Here is a 21,612-nt window from a genome sequence, read left to right as displayed (position 1 = left end):
TCAGTTTTAGCTAAAGTCTACTGAATAGCCTAGCATCAGAAAGCATGTCCTTAGATCTGTGACAAAGTCTCTCTGAGAATGTCTGTGTGTCTGAAAATAGGGGAGGAAAAAAAAGGACAAAAGTAGGTTGCATCCATATATTCATGTATTCTTTCAGGCCTACATAAAGGTAAATAAATGTTAACATCAGCAAACCAAGATGTCAGTCTAAATAACCGGGAGGAATATTTGTTCCCAAACTGAGTGCTTGGTTTCTGAAAGTTGAGTTTGGATCTCCTCATAGTCTCAAATTGGAAAAATTTTCTGATTCTTGCCTACTTTTTTGTTTGTTTGTTTTTATTTGGCTTTCCCCACTTTTTAATACAGAGAACACAAGAATTATATTTTAGAAAATGCAAACATTCTGTTTTGAAAAGGGATCTTCAGCCAAAGTTGCAAGAATGATTTTTTTGCTTATTCATTTTAATATGAGTAGTGTTCTCAGGTTTGTGTTGTTGACCCTTTTTCCAAAATATATAAAACATTTCTCAGTAAAAGTTCTGCATATACTTGAAATGTGACTTACACTCTTTCTAATATTGTTTTCCCAGATACCTGAAAATGATGAATTGTTTGTTATTTATTTGAGGAGTGTGGAAGGAGGGGCTGAAATCAACACCACGAAAAATTCCATTCAGATTAATATTAGGAAAAATGACAGCCCTGTGCATTTCATTCAGAGCACTTACGTGGTACCTGAGGAAGTGGATGTGTTGAGAATTCAAGTGGTTCGTGGTAAAGATGACAGTGGAAAATTAATTGGACCTGATGATTGTGAAGTATCTGTCAGTTATGCCGTGATAACTGGGAATTCAACATCACATGCACAGCTTAATTTAGATTTCCTAGATCTACAGCCAAATACAACTATTGTTTTCCCACCTCTAGTTCATGAAATATATATGAAATTCAAGATCCTTGATGATGCCATACCAGAAATCGCTGAGACCTTTCAGATCATGCTTCTTAAGGACACTTTACAGGGAGATGCTGTTTTGGTTAATCCATCTACTGTTCATGTCACCATCCAACCAAATGATAAACCCTATGGAGTGCTTTCAATCAACAGTATCCTTTTTGCTCAGACTGTTATCATTGATGAAGATCAAATTTCAAGGTACTACAGATGTTCAGACACTATCTACTCACATTAAGAGATTTTATTTTGAGATTTGCTTGTCACTGTTAAGCATCCTTAAGATTCCATTTATGGTAATTATAAAATCACTGCTGAAAATTTGATGTAGAAAACACCCACTCTGATTATTAACTATGTCTATAAAGATTTCAAGGGAATAATGTCTAATGATGCAGAATTATTTTAATTGGAATTAAAAACTGTACATATTTAATGATGTTCTCCAGATACTGAAAAATCCTTAATCTAAAAGCAGGATCATGTGAAGCTGAGATGCTGCCATACACCAGTTCATAAGAATGGGAAATAGATTTCAAGCTTCCTTTCCCAATATGTCTTTGCATATGCAGTATACTGTCAGTGTTCTCGGATTGAATGCCTTCTATGAAATACTCACTACCTTTAAAGTTCTGAATAATTAAAGTAGATGTAATTTTATGGATAAATTAGAATCAAAGCTCTATAGGAATGTTTGCAGGCAGCACTAATTATACAGTGGTAATATAATCATTTAAAACGTGCACTGCTACTACTGATTTCACCCTCAGAGACACATGTAATGTATCAAGCTATGATTTCCTGAACAATTTCCAGCAAATAGAGGCCAGCCCTTCAGTATTCACCATTCTTTCTCAGATGTATGTAGCATCACATTTCTATTATCATAAAGATAATAAAATATTTGAGTATGGAAGCAAAAAGTTAACTCAGATTTGTTATTTAAACAGTGGTGCCTAACAAGTGCATTTTGATGTAATCTGTAAAACAGTTCAGAAAATTATTAGAGAAGTTTTCTGAGATGTAACATATTTCCAGACAAAAACGTAATGTGCCAAGTCTCCACTTCTCAGTATCATTCTTGTTGTAAACAAAGTTCTAAGAAATTCTTTAGAAATATTACTGATTTCTTTAGATATATAAGCTCATCAGTAAATGCTCCACAAAAATTCTTCACGAGTGTTGCAGTTTTACAGATGTTAAGCCCTGACCAGATGTCAGTTGCAGCAGTTAATACTGATTCATACAATCATAGAATGATTTGGGTTGGAAGGGACCTTTAAAATCATCTAGTTTCCAAACCCCTGCTATAGGCAGGGACATATCCTAATAGACAGGTTGCTCAAAGCACCATCTGTGGGGTAAATAACTCCCAAGGATGGTACTTCACAAAGAAATAGCATAGATAACATTATATTTTGAGTAGTTCTATATAGATAGGATACAAATGAGAAGATGGCTCACCTTCAGGATATCAAGGCTCACAGGGGACTCCACGTAGGAGAGATCTCTGAGAAGAGATCCTTCCCTGGTGGTGGTCAGCCCTTAAATGGGGTTCGGGAGAGGTGGAGCCAGGCTCCACCCCTTCCAATCACACAGGTATATCACCTTCACCTGTGGCACCATGGCTGACTCAGTGCTCACCTCAGGTGACCAATCAGTGGTTCAGGTCGTGATTCAGCAGTTCCCATACACCATCAAGCCTGGCCTTGAATGCTTCCAGGGAGGGGCCATTCACAACCTCTCTGGGCAAACTGTTCTAGTGTCACTACTCTCACAGTTAGGAATTTCTTCCTTATATTGTCTTAATCTCTTGTCTTCCAGTTTAAAACTAATTTTCCTCATTCTGTTGCTACATTCCCTGATAAAGAAAGAGACCCTCCCCAGCTTTCCTGTAGGTGCCCTTCAGGTACTGGAAGGCCACTGTAAGGTCCCCTTGGAGCCTTTTCCTGTCTGAAGAGTCCCAGCTGTCTCAGCCTGACCACATAGGGGGGTTGCTTCAGCCTTCTGATTATTTTCATGGCCCTCCTCTGGACCCAGTCCAACAACTCCGTGTCCTTCTTGTGTTGGGGGCCCTAGAACTGAAAGTTGTACTTCAGATGGGGGTCTCTTGAGAGCAGAGTAGAGGGGCAGAATCACTTTCCTCGATCTGTTGTCCATGCCTGTCTTGATGCAGTCCGGGATTCTGTTGGCCTTCTGAGCTGCAAGTGCTCATGCTGAGGTTTTCATCAATGGACAGCCCCACGGGCCTCTCTTCAGGGCTTCTCTCAAGCCGTTCTCTGCCCAGAATGTTCCACTGAAGCCAGTGTAAATCTTGGATAACTAAATCATGGATAACTAAATTAAGAAAAACTAATCATAATGATACGCTATGAACTTTTATTTCATTCAAAACCATAGGTTTGAAGGAATCACAATAGTAAGAAATGGTGGAACACATGGAAATATTTCTGTGACCTGGATTATAATCCGGAATAGCAGTGATTCCTCACCTGTGACTTCAGACCTCATTCCAGAGACTGGGGAGATACATTTTAACCAAGGACAGATGCTGGTTACACTTGCTCTGAACATTGTTAATGATGATACTCCAGAAGAAGCAGAGCCCTACCTTCTGAAGCTCTTAGCTCATACTGTACAAGGAGGTGCAGAAGTCAGTGAACCATCTGAGGTAAGTTTACTTTCAGAACATGTTTTGGAGGAGGTGAGTAGGCAGTAGAGACTTGACCGTTTTTGTTGTATTGGCTAAACTGGGTGAAGTAGTTATTGAGTTTAAATGAAGCAAGCTAATGTATTCTTAGTATACAGAGCCACAGCTCATTTATTTGGCTTAACATGTTATGGAAGGCCTAAGTTATTTAACTCAGTACAATTCAGTTTAGATGATTCTCATCAAATTCAGACATAGATGAAGCGTGGTGGGAAAGTTGCTATTGTCAGTGTAGTGCTGCTTGTGCACAAATAATACTTTGGGGTTGTCAACCTGATTTCCTTCTTGAGTTCCAGTTCATTCAGGTGAAAAATGTACAGTGAAAGGATATAATCTAATGAAAGTATGAAAACTGTGATGCATAGTAACTGTAGCATTGAGTGATTGTAACTGTTTTCTGTTTTGCAGCTTTTGTTTTACATTCAGGATAGTGATGATGTTTATGGCCTAATAAAATTTTATCCTTTGGAGAATCAGAAGATTGAAAGTAATCCAACAGGGCGCTTTTTGTCCTTGAGTTTTGCAAGGGAGAGAGGAACCGTTGGAGATGTGCAGTTAATTTACACTGCACTGTATATTCCAGCTGGAGATCTGGATCCTGAGAGAGCAAAAGAAGGCATTCTAAATACCTCTATAAACAACATTGTCATGTTTCCAGAAGGAAGAACACATGAAACTCTAAATATACCAATAAGAAATGATGCATTTCTTCAAAATGGTGCTCATTTTCTCATACAGGTATCATAACTGGGTTTTTCAGTTTATTTTAATATGATCAGTGTAATGTAGTTCTCCTTCCCCTTCAGTGTAATTTAGATGACCATTCCTTTTTAAATAGAAAGCGCAGCTTAGCTCTAAAGCAAAGATTATTTTTTTTTTTTTTGTAAAGAAACAGCCTAATTAGCTGTGACATAAAGAGTTCTGCACTTAATCAATAATTACACATTAAAAGAAAAAAACAAACAGGATTCAGGTATCAATCACAAAATTTAACGAAATGAGGTCAGTGGTGATGGTTACCTGCCTTTTGAGTTCTGTTTCTCTTTCTGCCCCATGGCTTAGAGTTTGAACAAAATGAGGTTCTTAAATTACAGAAGCAGGACAAATTTCAGAAGTACAAAGAAAAAAAATTGAACCTGTCACCTTCCAACTCAATTCTACTCTATAAATTAAAAATTGTCAAACTTGTATTATCTTATGTATAAGTTTATCAGAAAATTTGATTTTCTTTTTTCATTTTTCCTGTTACAGTTTTCTTTGCTGCTTTTTTTTTTTCTTCATTTCCTTTTCTATCTGAATTTACAGGAAGAGAATTTTTGTCCTTATTAGTTAAGGTTGTCTGAAAAATGTACTAAAACAGTTTTTGACAGAAAAATGTATTTTCAGAAAAAATATTTTAGGAAGAAAAAGTCTATTTTAAGACTTCCATTTTTTTCACTAGATTTTTGTTGTTGTTGTTGTTTTTGTTTATTTTAACAAATTATTGTTCAGAAGTACTGCTGTGGAATGTTTTGGGTATTGTTACTGATGTTTGTTACTCATTTTCTCAGCCCAAAATTTCTATTTCAAGTGATTAACTGTGACACTTAGGTAATCTGGTATAAACTATCCAGATGGTGAACTTGATGCACGAGACTATTTGACACAACCAAAGAGAAATCACAGAAATCACTGATGAATTTCTTATATTTCTTCCTTGAATTAAAATTCTATCCATTTTAAATTAGATATCTTCAGAATTCAAATGAAGGTGCTAAAACACAGATATAAAAATTGTCAGACTTCATGCTTTTCTTATTGTCTAGCAAAGATGTTTTAATTGCTTCTGAAACCTTTAAAAGATTTCCTCCATCTCCTTCTTCCTCCATTCTCATAAAAGAGGAAAAAAAAAAGAAAATGGTTTCCAGCATTATACTGTTTTACCAGTATTCATTTTTTGGCATTCACAGTTCGGTTAGGAATTGCTTTCTGGAATGCAGTTATTAAGTTACTGTGTTCGATGTCTGCAAGAGGCCTGAAAGATCCTCAGAGTAATTGAAACATCTGATTCAAAATCACTTTTAAATGTAAATTCAAGTAATGTTGAAGTATGGGGCTCAATACGGTAAGTATATCAGAATGCATCAGCTTCAGTGATCCCAGACACTGTGCCTGGATTCTCAAACTGTATTCCAGCAGATTCAAGTATAGTTTTTTTTTTTTCTGCATTTTCTCCATGAACCATGAAATTATTTTCATTTGAACAACCATAATCAGAGGAACTTTCCATCACATTTAGAAACTTGTTTTTTAGAAAGTTTTTTTTTTTATTATTAGTGCAAGGTGATAATCAAATGAGTGGTGCTGTTAATAGGTTTTGTGTAGTGGGTGTAGATGGATCAGTCTCCATCTCTGACTGAGTTCCTCTTGAGTTATGCAGGCTAATATGATTTTTCTGGGAGGTGTACTATTCTGCTGAGAGTTCAACAATACCCACTAAAATTCTTTGACACGTCTATTAATAAATTTTTGTAACAGCATTGCTGTTAGCAGGAAAAATTTGTTCTGGAGCTATATGATTCCTCCATTTTAAAACTATTCTGAAATGTCAGGACTGTTCTGACTTGTTACTTAGGCTCCTTGTTTCTCAGTTTGGTCTTCCTCTTTCCTACAGCTCAAAGGAGTTGAACTAGTGAATAGAATTCCTCTGGTCCCCTCTGTGAGTCCTAGACTAGGTGAGATTCGAAATATTTCTCTCAGGATTACGCCAGATATTGCTAATGGAGAAATAGGCTTTATTAGCAATCTTCCGATTATTCTTTCTGAGCCAGAAGATTCTCCTGCCACAGTGGTAAGTAAAACTTTTTACATTGACCTTGCCTATGGAAAACATACTTGAAGAAATCATCGTTTCCTATACTCAGTGTAGCATTTTGAAGTTAATGTTCCTCCAAATTATGCCAATCCCAAACATTACCTCGCTTAAAAACTACATAAACTTGTAGAACTATGTTCTGAAATGATCTATTAAGTAAGTAGCAGAAAAGTGAAATTGGCCTTTGTTTTCTCTGTAACTATCTAAAACCAGTAAACATTTAAAAACACTTAGCCTTTGGTGCTCACACAGAACCAAAAATACAGATATTTTCAGTCTTTGTGAAGGTAGTAATGTAAGGGACCAATATACATCCAAATCAGATAACTCATTTCACATTCTTAGATTAGAACTGGTAATTGCCTTAAACACAATTGCACTGAACTGTTAATTGCAAGGTAAATTTGTGGTGCTTATGTTTAAAGTGTAGGTTATGTTTTGAAGAAGAGTGCATTCATAAAATTCATCATACAGTTGTTTGTTTGGCTGCTTACTGATTTGTGAAATGAATAGTCTATCATCTACACTAAGTGTCTGATAACTGGTTAAAAGTTTTACGTACATATACTTTCATCCATATTTTGATATGGCATATGAAGTTATAGCTAAAAAAGCTGAACATTTTTATGCTTATATTCAAATAGTAATTTACAAGGGGCTAATTGTTTTTCCATCTAGTCACAACAAATTCATGTGTTCTATAGGTTTCTATTGCATTGCATCGAGATGGGACTGATGGTCAAGCAGTGGTGTTCTGGAGTTTGAAACCTTCTGGTCTCAATCAAAAGGCAGTAACGCATGACGATATTAGTCCTTTTAATGGCTCTGTTGTTTTCTTATCTGGACAAAGTGATACTACAATCAACATTACCATTAAGGCTGATGATATACCTGAAATGAACGAAACAGTGTTATTAACTTTGGACAGGTATTACATCCTAATCTCTATTCATACGTATCATATGCAATACTCGATAAAACACTAGCACTTTATTAATTAGGACCTATTACTCTCATTGAGTCAGTATGTGTCTGTAGAATGATTAGGCTATTGATTCAAACTGTGTATGGATTCTACTTTCACTGAGATTGATGTTAGAAACTTTTTTTTTTATTTATTACCTGATGACTTAACTCTGACTGAATTTTGATGAAAGTACTGCGCTATTTTGAAAATTCTTTCAGCTTTGTTCTTTTTTTATAACTGTTGGTTCCAACAAATATTTTTCAGAAAAGTAATAGTAAGATAATTGGAAAAGGTACAGTGAGAAGTAAAAAGCAATGAAACTGTTTTTCAGTCAGAAGGTTTTTATGTTCTGCTGTTACTGCAAAAATAGATTGCTGTTTATTTGTTTGATCTCCATGTTCTGTGTTGCCTGCTCTTGATAATTAGGTACTTCTGTCTAGCCTCAATAATATTCCAGGGTGATTACTAACACAACTGATGAGAATGCAGTGGTGTCGCTGAAGCATGATATTCTAGTTGCCTCTCTACAGTAGATTGGGATTATTAGGGTGACCCAAGGTGAAGGGGACCTCAGGTAGTATTACTATTTACATGTGAATTTTCCTCAGAATAGTTAAAGTAGTTTATATCCAGGAGTGAATTCCTTCTTTGAGTTACTAACAGGAAAACTGTGACTTCTTTACATTTTCTAGCAGCTTGCCTCTCATGCTCTCATACTACCTCCTATTAGTCTAAGGTGCATTTTTCCACTTCTGCTGGAGACATGCAGTGGTTTGCCTCAAGCAGCTTCCACATTGAACATCTACTTGAAAAATCTTCACCTCATCCAAAATATGTGTTTTTTAGAGGAACTGTTAACTAGCTCATAGGAGTTTCAACACCAAATACCCATGGTGATTATACATTAGCCAGCAGAAGGCAAGAAGCTCTTCAAGTTATTGTTGATTACAAGAAGGTTGAAGTTCAGACAACATGATTTTTTGACAGGAAAGATGTTATCCATTGCAGGATTGGCTTGCTTCATTAAAAAATGACTAGTTAGTGCATCTAACTCTGAATGATTTATTCCAATCTACCTTGGCTACTCATTACATTAAAAGGTGAATCCCGTACAAGGCAAAAACAATGAGACTATTGCAAGCAGTTCTCTGCTTTCCTTTCTGTGGATGAAACTGGTTTGAAGGAATTCATTAGAGACTCTGGCATAGTAAGATTGAAATGATGACTAAACTTGTGAGTGCAAGGTTGTTGTTAATGCAGAGTGGAATGAAAAGAAGCAAGTAAGTAGATAGTGGTATGCAGCTTAAAAGGTGTTGGGTTTTGTTTTTATGGGGTTTTTTTTATTTCAGTTCTGACTGCTGTGCAGGTGTATGAAACCACAATTTTATTCTGTTTATTCTGAGCTGTCTCTGTAGGCTGTGTCTTGAAAATGATGGCTGAAATAAGGATTGAATTGGCAGCTGAACAAATACAACCAGTGTTCTGCTTTCACTATGTATGGTGGGAATAGTAGCATCCGCTGATCATGAAGTGGCTAGTAAAAAGTGTGCCAACAATAAGCAGCTTTCCCACACTTGACAGGGTCAGAGAATGAACTAAGGAACAGGTGGTCTGGACTATAAAAAAAAAAGAAAGGCATAAAGAAATGGGAGAATTTGAACTTTTCTCTAAGCCTGGATAATGTCCCTCACTTTAATTAGCAGAAACACAGAATGACATGACTGCAGAGATTGACATTTCAGTGCTGGAGGTGTGTCTTCATATCAGGGCTGAAAATTCTGGCAGGGTGATGTATTAAGCTTGTGCTGTTGCTTACTCAACGTTTGGTACTTTTTGGACAAACAGAAGATTTCAGTTTCCAAGGCTGGCAGCAAGCACTTTATAGTACTAGTGAATTAGCATGAAAACAAAGATAGACTGTGCAGTAGATGTGCTTGTACTGTTTTATAAATTATAGTGTAAGTCAGTGTGGAAAGAAAGCATGTAAGAACTTCAGTGAAACTGTAGACACTGGAATATGTTCATAGAGCATTCAATAGACTAGCATGGATAATGTAATCAGTGTAATTAGTTCCAACAAGGATGAGTTGTTTAGCAGTTGTTGGTGGTGTTAGGGCAGTTAAACTTTAAATGAGATTTAATTCCATCCATATCTGTAAGAAAAGATTCCTAGGCCATTGAAATAGTATTTTCCTTTCTTACTATATGGTCTTTATCTACAGGCCATAGATATTAAAGCTAGCTCTGAACTATTTCCACAAAATGAAAGCAACTGTGTATCATGAAGAATACACTTCCAAAGAAGACAGATGAGTAAGAAAGAACAAGACAATCTTGTGTCTGCTGAAGATTCTTCATACTTTGTTTTTTTTAGGAGCAGCTTCAGGTTGAATGCCTGCCTTTTCTGAATAGGCCTGAATTGATACCAAACATAAAATAAAACCAGATGTCTGTAATGAAAGCTATATGAGAAAGAAAAAGCCGTGGTCTTCCTGATGAATGTAGATGGAACAGGCCATGGAAATTGTGTGTATGCTTTGTGAAAGCATATACATACTAGGGCTGTTCATTTTACCTGGTAAGCACAAATAGAAATCAAGTTTTTTTCAAAATCTTATTGTTGTTTTTCCCTTCTACACAATGTGTTCTTCTATTGTCAGTTGTCATCTCCTCAGTTAAGGTGCAGACAGCTATTGTTTTGACAGCTGGCACAACTGAAAGACCAGAATCCCCAGGCCATGAGGTTTGAGGCAGCCCTGTATTTGTGCTCCTGAATGAGTAGTGCTAAGATTGAAAATCTGGAGATTATGGGATATGGGAACAGGAATATACTGATAAATTTATTTTGATTTGTGGAAGTAATAATCACTAACAGATGGCTGTTTTAACAGTCCTTGTGCACTACTGATTTTTGAGCGTTCATTCATAGAAATGAGAATGCCACATCAGATTCATAAACATTTAGTATGACTTATGTTTCATTTCCTATATATAATAAAGAAAAATTGAAGCAACATGATATGGAGATCTTTATAATACTAGTTATTTCTGCAGTGGGATACAAATTACCATAGGTTGAAATTCCGTCATCAGTATATGTAGAAAATGATTACACGAGTTACAAAGTGATTTTTCCGACAATTGTATGTATAAAATCCAGGTTTCACTATTTTATCGTGAAATATATGGCAGCTATTTTTTATTTTTAGCGTCTTTTTTGTTAAAGATGTTACTGAGTGTCAGAAGTTAGCAAATCATGGGAGAGTCATTTAAAGCATGGTGGACTATCAATGGTCAGTGCACAAGTGATTTTCTGAGTTTTTGCATTGGGATGCAAAGAAAATCTGACATACTATATCTTGGAGCTGGGATTTTCTTCTAACTTGGTGATTTCCTATGGTTAATTTCTGTATCAATATCTTATCTATCTTATTTAAATTCTGCATTAAGTAATACATGTAATGGTGTATGAGTAATCTGAGAGTAAAATAATGGCTTTTTCTTCAGGACAGACTGTTTTAATGGAGAAAAAGAATTCTGAAAGTAGAATGTTGAAATGAGTGCCACTGAACACCTACTGCTTGATTTTATTAATTTTTAAAATATTAACACCATATCTCTCCTGCTGTGAGCAACAGAATAAAATCACCTCCAAAATCAAGTAAATGATGGATTAAACCAGGAGAGAAGTTTTTTGCCCTGAAGAGAAGTACTGTGGAATGTATAATTTGGCAAATCCTAATGTAATGCAGTTCTTTATAGGCAGGTCCTGCTGCTAATTAAATGAGTAGATAATCCTGAAAAAAATAGAGTGAACAATAAATGCAAACTTATGAAGCAAATTGAGTAATATCCCACAAGATATTTGAATTCCCCTTTGTTGAGATACTCTGATAGAAAAGAGAGGTTGGTTTTAATAATGACAGTGATGCAGACTCACAAGTGCAATCAGTTGTCATTCAGAATATTCACTTTCTGCAGGAATTTCAGTCCTCTTTCAAAGCTATCGTCAGTGACCCTGTGCCTCTCAGTAATAATTGTTTTATTTGTGATTCTGTTTAGTGCTTAAAAACATTGAAATTCCCATGGTATCTTAAACTTAGTCAAAAACTTACTTTGTAGTATTTTATAGATCCGTGCATGTAAAAAAGTGGAAGAACATTTTGAAACTCCTGTTAGTTATCCCAATTCATCAGTAGTTACTGATAAATAATAATAGTGATTTTATTTTTTATTTTTTAAAGAAAGCATTTCCCTAATGACCAGCCATTTCACATTATAACTGCCATATTGGAAATACCTTATATGTTTTGAGACTGCTTTTCTTACATTAGCATCATATGGACCTATAAAATGTAATAAAATGAAACTTTGTGTCACAGATAACCTCATTACAGGAAAAGTTAAGGAGATGAAGTGGCTTTCCCAGTGAGCTGTATCTCCTTACTCTGGTCAAGCATTCTCTTCACTAGCTGGAGCTGCTTGCCATGGTTAAGCTGCAGTACAAAAGCAGCTGTTGGCCTGGAGGCTTGGTGTAGGCACAGGGCCTGCTCTCCAGTCCCATAGCTTCTCTGTCAGGTTATGAGCCTCACCAAACAAGGCCCAAGTTCTGCCTTTGCTGTATAGTTGGGTACACGCCCTCAGTGCAGGACCCCTGGGAGCATGAACAGGGTGGCTAAAACATATTGGATGTAGAGAAGCATTTAGGGTTCTGCTGAGGGTCGTAGCTTCCTGCTCAAAGTTTCATGCCACTCTTTGAGGAATGCTTTACCATGTATGGCTTAGCCCTGTTTGAACTTCAGCATCAGGATTTGAAGAGCGTGTTGAACCAGAAAGTACGCATTTCAGTTATGAAAGTAAAAAGTCTGAAGGGTTCTATTGTGTGTAAGGTAGTTTTATCACAGTGTGATTTTCAAGGCAATAGAACTGGGCACTTTATTTTGTAGAAATAAGTGTGAAAATACTGGATTTCAAATATTTCGGGCTTAAATTTAAAATAAACCTTCCCAACATCCTATTTTATTGCAGATTTTAAATTTTTCTTTGGTTAATGTATTCTATGCAATGAGAATTTATACATATGTGTACCTTACAATGAAGGCATCATTTAAAAAAAACAAAAAACTTGATACCTGTTTAGAGTTGGAAAGCTCAGCCTAGGTGCTTCTATTCAATTTTTGCATAGGATGGTTTATGACTTTTTGAGGTAGTAACTAAGGTTACTGTGTTAATAGTGGAGTAGCGATAATAGCAATCTGACCAGTTTTGATATCATCCAGAGAAAATGTGGTCAGAGATATTAAAAATTTAAAAAACACAATGAAGGGACTGAAGTGTTCACAATGAGGCCTGGAGGGAGAAACCTCTGACACAGTATTTTCTCTTTACCTGTTGGTGGACTGAACCTTACTGTTTGCTTCCAGTTCAGAAAGCTCTCTATATTCAGAGCAGACTTATACTGTGACTCTTTTAAATAATGAATTATTCTCAGTCTTCCATGTCGTATCAAAGAACACCTGTAGGTGTTTGAGATGCACACCTCATCCTCTTCCAGTTTTTGTATTGCTACCATTACAACTGTACTCCAGCACTAATCCTCAGTTGTTCTTAACAGACTTGTTATCTAAGCTGTATTTAGACTCATGCAGTGTAACTGTGAAGCTGAAAGAATGTATATACGTGTATATTCATAATCTTGAGTAATATGATTAATTCAGAATTGTCTTTAGTAAAGTTTACTGTGAGTTTGTGACAGATTACTTTTTTGTTATATAGCCATTACAGCTCCTTTTGTGTTCATCCTATTTTTTTTTAATAATTACTTCATCAGATTGATGAAATACTCAATCATAGAGGCATGTAAATTCTTTTCCTAATGGAGGACTAAGTATTTGTAAATGTGGACTGCTGCTGCATTTCTGAGCATGTAATAGTCAAGCTCTTTGAGAAGGGCTCGGCAGGCAATATCTTGAATGTACCTTGACATTCTGAATTGGTCATGGGACATTTCTCATATGTGGAAGCTGCCCACTTGCTAGCATTTGTCAGCAGGAAGACAAGCTAACAGGATTCCCTTAAAATATCCTTTATAAGCTTTTGGAAAGTAAAAATAAAAGCTTTATTTATTTATTTATTTAATTGAAATTCTTGGAAGTGGTACTTTCATTCCATTCCATCCCCTTTCTTTTTTTCTTTCTTTTTCTCTGTGCTAACAGGGTAGAAACAGAAAGGTTTGTCGTGTATTTTGGGTAAGTGCAGTGAACTGTTTTTTGTGTTTAGTAAATCAGTGCTTTGTTTTAAAACTGGTTAGTTTGAAGTTGTCTTTATTACTTCTTTTTCTGACAGGAATCACTCTTTCTTCATCTCTTCAGACAATGCATGATCCCCCTTTGGTGTTTCATTTGATGGCATGGGTTTCTGGCTTGAAGGCATTTTTTTATTTAAGATCTGTGAATGATGAAAGTTATGAATGCATGCCTCTGTTTTATATTTGAATGTTTAATGGAATAATAGATTAGTTGTTCAAAACTGCCACAAATACAGTTTGCACTAACTAAATGGCTGAAATGGCTGGCACTACAGGGGAGTTTCTGTTATCAAAAATGGGTAAAGTTATCTTGTTTTTGAATAGCACACATATAGTTTATGTTAACGTTTCTTTTTCTATCAACATTTTTTGCCACAAGCATGAATATGTTACTCTATTAAAGAGATAATTCTATATTTTGCATCTATTGTCTTGTTGTCTAGACTGGCAATTTCTTTCTTTTTTCTTGTGGCGGAAGGTTCCAGTTATTTGTGGAGTACTTGTAGACATAGTCCTGGAGTTGGTTTCAATCTTGGAGTCAATAGATATAATTCCTTTCTGAACAGAACAGTATTTGTTGAAATCTGGTTTGTAGTACAGTGAAAGCACAAAAATGCTTACAGAAGGCTGGAATGAGACTCCATAGAAAACATAAAACAGATAGAAAACATGAAAGATGTGAGGGAATCTAAACACATAAATTATAATAAATTGTATATAGGCCGTGAGCCTGAAGCTATATTCTTGATGCATTCTTCAATAGTATTTCTCTGGAATTCTTAGTGTAATAAATTAAAAATGAGGTTGCTGAAAATTACTGCTTCTGAGGAAAGGAGTACAAGTAATAGGCAAGGTCACATGTGGCCCATTCATGCTACTGAGTAGGATGAAGATGGTGTAACATGGAATCCCAGAGAGATAAATCCCTTACCAAGAAGAATTTGAAGTGTATTTGGTCAGCATATTTCATAGTTCACCATGTGCTTTGTGAGAGGGTTTGCAAAGGAAGGAAGGAGACAGGCGATTGAGAGTTAGGGTTAGAGTTAGGGTTAGGGTTGATCTGACAACCTCTGGAGGTTGTCTCCTATGTCTTCTGAAAGCAGATGGGCACATAGTTGAGCATGGAATCCTCAGTACTGAGGAGAGATATGTCAGTAATGAATTTTGTCTGAAGAGGCTAAGGGTGGTGATGTGTGATTATTAATACAATGTCAGTGTACTTAGTTTTGGATTTTCCTTTATGCCTTGATCCAAATACAAATACCAAATTTAGATTACTTTTTTCTTGCACAATTCTGTTTCTTTTCCTGTGTGTTTTATTCTTGTGTGATTTAAAAACAAAACAAAACAAACTAGACAGAGATAACAGGTGTAAGAACTAACCAGAAAACAGAAAAGGGCTTAAAAAAATAATTTCATAAATAAATAATACATTTTAATATTGTGCCTTGCTTACTTTATTCTATTCCTTACAGGTAACAGCTGGTTATCATAACTTATTCAAAAACTTCATCACTATTCTGTCCTCTGCATTTATATGGATTTACTTACCAAAGCAAATTGCCATTTGAAAAAAAACACCTTTTACCTTCTTTCCTCAGGGTCAGTGTGGAAAATCAGATACTGAAATATGGGTTTACTACTCGTGAAATCATTATTTTGGAAAATGATGATCCTGGAGGAGTGTTTGAATTTTCTTCCTCTTCCAGAGGTCCCTACAGTATCAAGGTAGTTGTCTGAGTCATATCTCTTAAACCTTATAGGCAAATTGGTTTAAACAGAACGCTGGAAAAAAAGATGGATTTTCTGTTTTACAGGAAGGGGAGTCTGTTGAGCTGCAGATTGTTCGCACCAGAGGAAGTCTTGTCAGGCAGTTTCTACGCTACACGGTAGAACCAAGAGACAATAATGAGTTTTATGGGAGCACAGGAATTCTGGAATTTAAACCTGGTGAAAGAGAGATCATAATTACCCTACTGACAAGAATGGATGGGATTCCAGAGGTAAAAATTTATATTTTCCTCTCTTCATTTTGTTTATGGAGACATTAGTTCATTGGTTAGTAAAATAAAAATGATTTCACCGCTGAATACTGTCAGTTTCTATATAGAATTTACAAGATTTTTCTGACTTGTGAGAAATAAATAAATGAATATTAGAGTTTCTCTATTAGCCCTATTGATTGGTAATCCCAAGAATCTGCAAAATCTGGGCATATTTCTGTCCTTACTATTTATTTCTGCTTTTCTTTATCCAGTTTTCATTTCGCTGTATTGTCTATCCTGGATTCCATCATAAAGTTTACATGGATTTAGTTGCACCATATTCATATTAACATAAATCTTAGCTTCTGTGATTCAGCACTCTTTCCTGCCTTTGCCTACACATTTCTGTGCCATATTTTGCATAAACAGCTGTATTTGTCTGACCCTGCTAAGGAGCTGCTGAAAGAGCTAAGCTGTCAAAAAGCCACCTGTAAAAGCTTTAGGGTACTTTATCATTTTTGTCACGCCAGATGATAATCAGCCATCTTTTGATGGACAGGTGGAGGGTCATATGCTGAGGGAATTAAGAGAACACAGAATCTTCAGTTGCAATAGGCTACTGTTGAAATTCGTGTTTATTTTTCCTAAACACATAAAGAGACATAGAATGAGTCTGAATTGTACTTGCAGAAGCCAGGAACATAAGGCTAGCAAGTAAAAGTTGGGCACTAAAGCAGTAAGTTCTTTAAAAGTTAATTAGTTCTTCATCTGCAGTCTAAGAAAAAAATATTTCCCTGCTTACAGCTGTTTTACTAGTCTGGCTAAGTAAGTCATACATGTTGAGATGCTCAGATAAATACATGTGCCAGGACTAAGAAATAAGAAAGCTTTTTTATTGTCCTCTGTCTCCGGAAGTAGCTAAATGCAGAAGCATATGGGCAAAACAAGTATATAAATAGCTTTTCACCAGAATGCTTTCTGAGCCACCAAGGGTTGGTAGCCCCAGGAAGCCTGGAATAATAGCTGGTCTTTGTTTGTAATAATCCTCAGTGCATTTTTTTTTCTCTTAATTGGAACAGTTTTGCTTAGCACTCAGGTAAAGACTTAGTATCCGTGACATTCCTCAGTAATGAATGCCATTTTTTAACTGAACTCTATGTGAAGAACCAGTTCATTCTTTTTTTCTTTCCTTGTAACTACCAGTGGGATTCACTGAGCTCTCTCCAGTTTAGACTAATTCTGTGGCCTTCTAGATATATGGGTGCAATAGTTGTTCTGATGTTCTCTCAAATTTTTTCTTGTATAGGAAGTACTAAGTCCCATTAGGTTAATAAAGCCAGCTAATGGATTCTTTCTAGATCAGCATGCTGTAAGTGGTTTTAAAATCTTTGCTTTACCTGTATCAAAACCAAGAATGTAAAGAAATCTTAGGTAAAAGAAAACTTACATTCCAGAGAGTATTACAGATATGTCATACCACTGAATTTATGTGATTCTATGTTAAATATAGAATTTATATAAAAAAAAGTCCTTGCTTACAATCTTGGAGAAAATGGTGCTTTTAGATATAGAAAATTCTAACGATTTATCTGATAGCAGTGTACAAATACTTCTTGCATATAGAAAGAGTAATTTCCTTTTGTTTAGAGACTGGGGACTACAGTCCATTTTGGTGTTGATGTAAATGTTGAATATATATTTTTATTTTGGCTGTGTTTCTTTCGTCTAGATGGATGAGGTATATTTTGTGGTACTTAGTGCCTACAGTGAAATGCCGGGGAAACTGGGAAATGCCACAACGGTCAGTATAACCATTTTAAAGAATGATGATCCACATGGTATCATTGAGTTTCTACCTGATGAACTAACAGTAACAATAAATGAAAGTAAAGGAGAAGACATCTATTCTGGTAATTCCTTTTTATTAGAGTTACTTCTTTATCTACTGTCTGCTCCCGAAAGGCTTCTTTTCCACTTCCTAGGATAATGTCTGACTGAAGTCTCCTCTGAGGAGTTTCCAGAGTGGTATAATGCCAGTGATATGAGCAGTAGAGACTCGAATAGAGAGAGATGGACCTGGAAAAACAGAGGGATCAATTCCATTAAAAAAAAAAAGTGGCTAAAAATGTGCCAGAAGGGAGGGGTGGATTGCAGATGAAAGTGCAAACTGCACTGTGAAGACAGAAGCTCTTTTTTGTGCAGCACAAATAATAGAACATTTTTTTAGAGAAACGTAATTAAATCTCCAAATGGATGATACTCACTGATCTCTTTCTATTTAGTTATCAATTATTTTTACAAGCAAGAATTAGCATGTGAAACTAAAGCAGTTTGAACTGCTTTAATAAATAACATCTTTGTTTGTCCTCTCCTGTAGTACTTACTGGTTATGAAATGAGCTTATTATTGCTTATTATTTTCCTTCCTTTTCCTACATTTCATATGTGCTTACCTTTTCCATTTTGAATTCCATTGTTCTGAATATGACTGTGTATGTTTGCATTTTCAGCCATTTACAGAGTTATAAGAAACCAAGGAAAGTATGGAAAAGTTAATGTGTCTTGGGTTGTTGATCCAGCATGTACCAATGATGTCTATCCTGAAGGAGGGACTGTTTTCTTTAATAATCTGGAGTTTTCTAAAAATATCACCATTTACTCACTGCCAGATGAGGTAAACACTTTAATGCTGTTTTATGGTGAGAATGTGGCGCAAAGAATAAGTGCTAAAACATTGGTATTCAGGAAGAGAATGAAGGAATTCCTGCTTATTGACAGCTTGATAACTTACAGAAAGGATGAAATTATTTAGTTAGAACTGAGATAACTTCAGCAAATCATATAAGAATTTCAGAACCTGAAAAAAGTTGAGAGCTGAGTGTAACTGTAGTGTGGTAAAGTTATAGGAAAGTTTATTTGAGTAAAACTAATGTCCTGATAGCTGGAATCTTAATTTCATTGTTATACACAAATATATTTGAAGTAATGTAAGAAAGATTGAGAACAATAGATAATAAATTAATAAATCTGTAAAAAATAAATATATCAGAAGCAGGAAGCTGGAAGATGACTTTCGTGTCATCACTACAGCAGTAAAGAGGAAATTTACTTATTGATGGCAATTCGTTTGTAAGTGTATGAACTGTCTTATGTAATCCCTTTTGACAAACCTACAGATTGATAAATATGAAGTGATAGTTAGAAATCTCTGGCCTATTAATCACTTTGGCTATTCATTTGAAATTTTTCAGTATTTTGTATGCTGGAAATTAATTTATTAACACTTTCTCATTCAGATACCTGAAGAGAGAGAAGTATTCATCATCAGCTTATTCAATGTTACAGGTGGAGCCAGACTGGGCAATGTAACCACTGCAGTTTTAGAAATTGCAGAGAATGATGATCCCATATATTTTGCAGGTTTGGAACTATTGTTTTTAAATATCGAAAGTGCACAGTACCTAAAACAGATAAGTACATATTTTCACAGACCAGGTAACTGAGAAATCTTTATTCCAAGAGGACAAGTGCAAAACTTGCATTTTTTCATTGTATTTAATTCATATTTGATTCCTTCAGAACTTTTGCTTATTTATGCTTTGTTGTTGTTATGCACGCTAATGCTGATATTGAGATTGGTTGGCTTTCAAGGTACAGAAGTATTCCTTTGTATATGGAATTATTTTCATGCCTTTACTACCTGTACCTTCTATTTCACTGAAAAAGAATGAGGATTAATTACAGAGCATGAGGAAAATAGAGCAAATGCAAGGAACTCAGGCTTGAACTCAGGTAGGTTTTTTGTTTTTGTATTTTCAGAACCTCTGACAGTGACTGTTCAAGAAGGAAGTGCTGCAAACTTTACAGTCTTAAGGAATGGATCTGTTGATGTTGCTGTTGCTGTCCAATATGTTACTGTCAATGGAGATGCAACAGCTGAAGAAGGAGACTTTATTCCTAGTGGAAAGAGCAGCATCATTTTGTTCAATATTGGAGAAAGAGAGCAGAACTTATCTGTATATATTAATGATGATGATACCCCTGAAACTGATGAAATGTTTTATGTCTTCCTTTTGAATTCTACAGGTAAAAGTAATGATTTGATGTATGCATAGTGACTCTTGTCTTGCTGAAATTTTTTAGCAGCATAGTCTTTTCGTAATGTTTACCCCAAGACTTCCATACAATTGCTGTAAAAATTGTGATTGGATTTTCATCTTGGATTTAATTTTTGTTAGAAACAAGATTTTCATTAGAAACAAGATTTAAATGATGCAGTTGAGACCTTTCCTGCAAAACCAACTGAAGTGAAAGTCTCTTTTCAAATGTAAATGCTCCAAATGTGATGGGTTTCAACATATCTACAACAACAGTGCGATTATAAAGAATTTTAGAACTGCTACAATCTCAGGAAATGAAGAGTTCTTTTAATTTTTATTTGTGCTCTGGTGTATACTACACAACTACCTGATTTTTTTAAAAGCAAACAGAAAAGCAGTATTTAAAGAAAGACTATGTAACTCAGTTTCTGTTTTTTTTTTTTTTTTGTGCTAGTAAAAATGTGTATGCACTCTGGGATTATATTTTTATGAGGCTTAATCTACAGAAAAATATATATTAGAATTACCCAGTGGACCATATCTAAAGGAAGAATTTATTATCAAAGGACTAACATCCTCTTTTTTTAAAAAATTATTTTTCATAGTTATTACTTATCAAGAAACAATCCAAATTATCCAGCACATTCCTGTAGTTTTTCAAGTACATATCTTTTGGAATAAATCATCACTGTTGTATAATATGTATGAGAACAAAAAGGGGAAGTAAAAGAAATACATAAATTTTCTTGTTCTCCAACTGCTTAATAAAGACCCCTCCCAACCAAAACTCAAGGTATTGTGGCAGTCATTTGCTTTTTTTTTTAATGATTTACTGTCTTTCAGTTTTTATTATTCTGTAGCTGAGTGGTAATAACAAGCAGTGAATGCACTGCAAATCTTTTCAATGTCAAGTAAATCTAAAGTGAATGAACCATCGCAGCAATATGTAAGAGCTGAGGGGCTGTAATTTAATAAAGCAAGGAAAGATGATCATTATTAACCAACAAACTGTACCTTGAGATTGTGTAACAGGTTCTCAGTAAAATAACTACCAGAGATTCAATTCAAGTTAGAAAACCTATAATTAGATATCTTCATTTAGGCATCTATGAGCACACTAAGCGCCTTAGCTCTTGTTGTTTGAGATGATCTACTCTTTACAGTTGATAAAGCTAGTGAGTGATTCAGGTCACACTGAAGTGGGCTGGCCTATGAGTTGCTCACAGGGCTGCACTGATGTCAAACAGAATCCTACCCTGCCGTTGCTTCCCGTTGGTGGCAGGCAGACAGAGGATGATAAGGACATTTTAATTAATTATTTGAGTGTGAGGTAGTTTGTCTGTTTCCTGAGACCAGAAATTCTTCACTGTGGTACCCAGGTTTCTACAGCACCTTAAATCTAGGGAAAGTGTTAGACAAAACCATACTTCTTTCTTCGTAAGTTTTGTCTGTTTCAGTCTCTTTCTACTTATTTCAAGATCTATGTGTGGTTTTTCTTATCACCCCATTGGGAACGTACAATGGCTTCTCTCCTGACACAGTGGTCCTACAAGAATGGATATCCACAGTCCCCCTTTTCTTCTTAAAGGTGCAGCTTGTCATTGTTGAGCCTGTCTAGAATCACTAAGAATACAGAATATTTCAGAGTGCATTCCAGAAAGCAGTTTCATTGATGTTCTTTCTGTGGTCTGTTACATGTATTGGCCTTAAGTATTATAGAGCTTTTGATAATTAT

At 35.5% G+C, this 21,612-nt stretch overlaps 1 protein-coding gene across 1 annotated transcript in view; it reads left to right on the top strand.

Annotated features, from left to right (window-relative positions):
• Positions 1-21,612, top strand: part of ADGRV1 (adhesion G protein-coupled receptor V1) — a 227,553-nt gene that overhangs the window by 7,963 nt on the left and 197,978 nt on the right. Inside the window, exons 6-17 of the mRNA XM_065750127.1 lie at positions 591-1,156; positions 3,356-3,626; positions 4,074-4,403; positions 6,319-6,495; positions 7,224-7,447; positions 13,702-13,734; positions 15,395-15,521; positions 15,611-15,796; positions 17,508-17,688; positions 18,288-18,451; positions 19,074-19,197; positions 19,597-19,863. Coding sequence (XP_065606199.1) covers positions 591-1,156; positions 3,356-3,626; positions 4,074-4,403; positions 6,319-6,495; positions 7,224-7,447; positions 13,702-13,734; positions 15,395-15,521; positions 15,611-15,796; positions 17,508-17,688; positions 18,288-18,451; positions 19,074-19,197; positions 19,597-19,863 — 2,650 coding nt within the window. The remainder of the gene's footprint in view (positions 1-590; positions 1,157-3,355; positions 3,627-4,073; positions 4,404-6,318; positions 6,496-7,223; positions 7,448-13,701; positions 13,735-15,394; positions 15,522-15,610; positions 15,797-17,507; positions 17,689-18,287; positions 18,452-19,073; positions 19,198-19,596; positions 19,864-21,612) is intronic.

The sequence above is a fragment of the Cyrtonyx montezumae genome, unplaced genomic scaffold (assembly GCF_038088225.1).
Source record: "Cyrtonyx montezumae isolate F1298 unplaced genomic scaffold, pur_monq_1.0 scaffold_64, whole genome shotgun sequence".
In the NCBI taxonomy this organism is placed as follows: Eukaryota; Metazoa; Chordata; class Aves; order Galliformes; family Odontophoridae; genus Cyrtonyx; species Cyrtonyx montezumae.
This window is presented reverse-complemented; position numbering and strand designations above follow the sequence as displayed.